We start from the raw sequence: 4,987 nt of genomic DNA, 5'->3' as shown, positions 1-4,987 counted from the left end.
ACTTCCTGCTCTATTTCTGTGGACCCACAAGGCAGCAACAACCTGGTGAAAATCCAACCACGATAGATATGGATCCAAGTAGTGGTACGTCTTGTACAAACAAAATCAAAGCAAATCCTTTAAACTAGCCTATCTCTGTTCTTGCCATTGAACCATGAAAGCTAAAAGAAAGCAAAAGGTATTCCCCCACTAGTTTTCTTGGCCCCATTAAGCAAACCTTTTGTACACAGAAAGAAAGAAATCCTTAAAATCAATCCTCAAAGTGCTGTATGATCTATTAAATAACAGTTCTGTTAACCACATCTGCAGTAAGCAAAATTCACACCATCCTAGTTAGCATTTGAATTTTCAGCATTTTCATCGAGTACCAACATGACTTCTTATATTAACACAGATTGTTTTGAAGATCACAGCTTGCAGACCAACAAAACAAGGGATCTTTAGCACACCATCTCCATATCCAACTTTTATTTAATTACCTGTCGATGGATAATTAAAGACTGGTGCCAGACAGTGCCCCATCTGAACAACATAACAGATAAGAATGTTGAGGTTAGTATAATCATAGGCAAGATGCAACTATGTCACATGGAGGAATACAGAGTTGTGCCTTACAGTTGGAAGGAGTGTCGTGTCCTCCCATTTAGTGGGGGTTTAATAACATAATTAGCAGCTATTTATATGATTATGGAGATGCAGACAGATCATTCAGCTTATGTTAAAAGAAACAAAAAAACTACTATCTAAGGTTGTTTCAGCATGCTTCTATACTGCAGATACAATCAAATTGTCATGGCAGAAACAAAATATATCTAGGATCCTTGTTGTATAATTGTATGGACATGAGTATATCTGAACGGAACACATCCTGAAGGCTAAGAAAAAGAAAAGGGTGGAAAAACAAAGTGAATATTGCTACAAAGGGGCCAATATTTAGAGTAGTGGCTAGCTAGCTGCATATCTATTAGCTGAATTGTGCTCAACCTGAATTGAGTTGAGTCTGACTCAAGAAATCTTGAAATGTATATCCCTTTGGTGGATTAAAACAAGTGAGTCAGATTGAAAATGGAAAATTGAAAACTCTATCTTATAGACAAGTGTACAAAAGCTCATTTGAATTGACTTCCAACAACATATTTTTCCATGTCACCTTTGGCCAAGGAAGCTTCACGAGTCCTTTCCTGAGAAACTGGGTCCCTGACAGCATTTTCAGGTTTTGATTCATGAAATAAAATTTCCACTTGGCAGTGTCTGAGTGGCAGAAAGTGGATGGCCCCATTTTGATAAGAAGGCCCATTAAAATACAGAAGGTACAGCGGAGCATCCATATGCTAGAGACATAAATAAAACATGAGATAAAGGCCTGCCTATTGTATGCTAAAACCCTAGGAATATTCTTAATTGTAATCTCATTATTGTAATTATTGTATCAAAAACCAAGTGGCAAGTTCAAACTTTTCCTTTATATATAGCTCTACCAATATGCAACCACCTCCAAATAATTCTGTTCTGTCTTAACCCTCCACGGTCCAAACTATCTGAGCATGTCTACTTCTACTTCAACCACTCATCAACTCTCTCAAGGTTTTCTTGGGGATTTCTACTCAAGAAGACTGCTACTACATAACCCTCTTTACCAATCATCAGACATGGCAACTCCTCCAGCTCCTGGAAACACTGCCTTGTCTGAACCGTACACTAGCACTGACAACAGCTTTGATGCAAATGTTGTTATGGTTCTGTCAGTCCTGTTATGTGCACTGATTTGCTCACTAGTACTAAATTCCATCATCAGGTGTGCATTAAGGTGCTCTAATTTGGTAGCTTCAGAATCTGCTGCAAACCCCTCGACTCAGACAGCGAACACTGGAGTGAAACGAAAAGCATTGAAGACTTTCCCAATAGTAAAATACTCAACTGACTCGAACCTGCCTGGTCTTGACACACAGTGTGTAATCTGTCTCTCAGAGTTCACACCAGGTGAACATGTTCGGCTTCTGCCTAAGTGCAACCATGGATTCCATGTCAAATGCATTGACAAGTGGCTTAGCTCCCATTCATCCTGTCCTACGTGTAGGCACTGCCTGATAGAGACCTGCAAGAAAATTGCTGGTTGTGGCCAAGCTAGCACATCAGGACCTACTTCACTACCAGTACAAGAAACCATTGTCAGCATATTGCCATTAGAACCTGAAGGCTTGATAAGTAATTATAGGGGTTAATTAGTTACGTTTTTATATTTTTTTACTTTTAATTGTATGATATCTTTAGCCCTGTACCTTGAAGGATGGCACTAGCTAGAAGGCCTTTGTCACAGGTCACAGGTTACCATCCACAAGATCAATACAGATGTAAATTTTTCGTAGTTTAAAATTTGTTTAAATGTGCAATTTTTCTTCCCTCACAATGTCGAAAACAGTAGTTCCACAATCAGAATTACAGGCCAAAACCAAAAACTGGAGGACCTGGAACCCTGGAGGATCCCTCCAATACCTAGCTGAAAGTGAATAAAGTAGCTGGTTATAAGAAACTGAGAAGGAAAATCACTGAAAAACTCACTTATCCTAATGTGGGAGGCCAGTCAGGTAAGTGAATTAACGAAACTAGTTTTGTTCTTTACTGATAATAAAAGAATGTCAAATTTCCCTAATAGTGCTTTTTACACCAATTCTTGCCTATTTGGGGCATAGCAGCATTATAATATTATTTCCCCACTAACTTGAGCGCAAAATTAAGCAATCTACAGCAAGGGAAACAGGCTCGTGGCCTCATTCTAATAGCTCTTGAAAAGACTTGAAAACAGAGCAATCATGTGTAAAACAGTATGTTCATCCAATCAAAAGGGCATCAAAAAAAAAAAAACAATGGAAGCTGATGATGAATCCAACACTTTCTGATCAAATCAAATGAAAGCATACTTAAAGGGGATCTTGTATCATAGTACTAAAACTCGAAAGACCACTCTAGCTAGCCTGGCGCCAGGAAAGGTGATTAATTTGTAAAAGAATTGTGTAATGCGCTATGGTTGTTGAATGTGGGGCATTGATTTGACTTAATGCTAAAATGACTCTAAAGAGAGGCTAGCCATGGCATTGCTCGATGATCAACACAAAGGAGAATGCAATCACATTGCAGCTAGCAAAAACAAGATTTCTGAAACATATCTCAAAATGAGATTTATATATGCCTCTAACTTCGCTACCAGAGACTCAACGTCAGATTTCAGGTTCGATATCGAGAAAGCAAGCAAAATGAAGTATAGTGTGTTGAAGCCACCAAAGGAAGAAGATCTTCAGGTAAGTAATTAGCATCTTGAGGTAGCCCACTAGCTAGTAGGGGTAGAATTGAGGAGCCAAAGATCTCCCATGTTCTTGATGCCTTAATAAAATATTTAAGATAGTAATTTAACAATAGTGTCCACCCCACAGAAATAGCAAATATTATAAATTATAAATAAAACTAAAAGAGATGGGTAATTCACTGTTCTCCAAGACAGAATTCACTATGGATGGAAATAGTTAATTCCCCATCTTTTTTTACCCATGAAAAAATATTCTTTTGCTTAGAAGATGAGAAATGAGAGCATGATTGTCTTTTCAATTGGGTATTTTGATTCTTTTAAATTAGCCTAATGGCAAGATGGATGTTTGCCTTTAAAATTTCACTGCAAATTATTATAAATACTCTTAAAATTAATGCATTGTTTGGTGTTATTTAGAGGTAAATTTATATTTTTATCATAGAGTGCACAATAAAGTTATTAATCTAGCCTTGTAAACAAAAAACACTTTAACCGGCTAGGAAGGGTGTTCATGTCTTATCCTTTGTATTTGCATAATAAAAATACATCATTGCCCTTGGGTTTTAATTTTTTATACCTTAGATATGGGGGTATTTTGGCACATACTGGACACGGTCAATATATCAACCGCTATGTTATGTTTGGATGGCGTGTGCAGTTGATTCTAGCAACTAAAAATGTAATTACATGACATCATTAGATTTGTGTCAATTTCTCCTCCATGTTAAGCCACATGTATAGAAAACAAAGCACCAATTTGGCTTCGATGAACTTTTTTTTTTCTTTTTTTTCCTCTCTCTCCCTCTATTCTTGCGCCCTACCTGTAATTTTTCAAATCAAACTGTTATCTTCACTTTGATTTTGTTTTGTCCCTAATTTTTTTGTTGATATTTATTTTATTTCAAATAACTTGTGAAAATCAAAATTTTCTTCAATTTCATCCTCATTTGATTTATTCTTTTTTACATCTCTTTGTTTTTTATTTAGTCCTTAATTTTTTGGTTAATATTTTTTTTATTTAAAATAACTTATGAAAATTGAAATTTGTTTCAATTTTGTCCTCATTTGATTTTTAAATTTATCTTATTTAGTCTTCATTCTTTTAATTGCTATTTATGTCACTTGAGATTATTTTTATAATGTTATTTTTTTTTATGTTTTGTTCTTTTTTAGATATATTTTCTCAAAATAATTTTTGTTCTTTAATTAAAAAGAATTGATTCATTGAATATAGATGAATAATTACTTCATTGTGTTTTATTTAGTTTGCTTTTACAAGGCATTGCTTTAATGAATCATGCAACTTCTTTCGATGTCGTCTCACATTCTTTTGCAGTTGAGTTTAAACCCACTCAACAAGTTTTTTTTGTTGTGGATGATATCCATTGTCGAGTGGCAATAGATCTCCAACAATCTTTTTTTTTCTCTTTACAAGTATAAGTATAATATTGATGGCTCATTTTTTTTTATTACTAACATGTGTTTTTTTACGGTTTTTTTTTTGTTGTTGCCTTCGATTTAAATCAAATTATTAAATTAATTAATTTTATTGGATATAGTTAAGTTAATGACCCAAGTATATGGTTCTTCTTGCTTCTTTCAAAACACAATCACCCCGCAGCGTAGCGTAGATTTCTATTCTATTTAGTTTCTATTATGTAACAAAATATTGTTTTTACTAGGATC

The 4,987-nt window shown here is 35.0% G+C and overlaps 1 protein-coding gene across 1 annotated transcript; it reads left to right on the top strand.

Moving 5' to 3' along the window:
• The first annotated feature begins 1,422 nt into the window (after nucleotides 1-1,422).
• Nucleotides 1,423-2,407, top strand: LOC118055330 (RING-H2 finger protein ATL78). Its single transcript, XM_035067198.2, has one exon. The coding sequence runs from the start codon at nucleotides 1,545-1,547 to the stop codon at nucleotides 2,220-2,222; it is 678 nt and encodes a 225-aa protein (XP_034923089.1). The 5' UTR covers nucleotides 1,423-1,544; the 3' UTR covers nucleotides 2,223-2,407.
• Nucleotides 2,408-4,987: the final 2,580 nt, after the last annotated feature.

Source organism: Populus alba, chromosome 1 (genome assembly GCF_005239225.2).
Source record: "Populus alba chromosome 1, ASM523922v2, whole genome shotgun sequence".
In the NCBI taxonomy this organism is placed as follows: domain Eukaryota; kingdom Viridiplantae; phylum Streptophyta; class Magnoliopsida; order Malpighiales; family Salicaceae; genus Populus; species Populus alba.
This window is presented reverse-complemented; position numbering and strand designations above follow the sequence as displayed.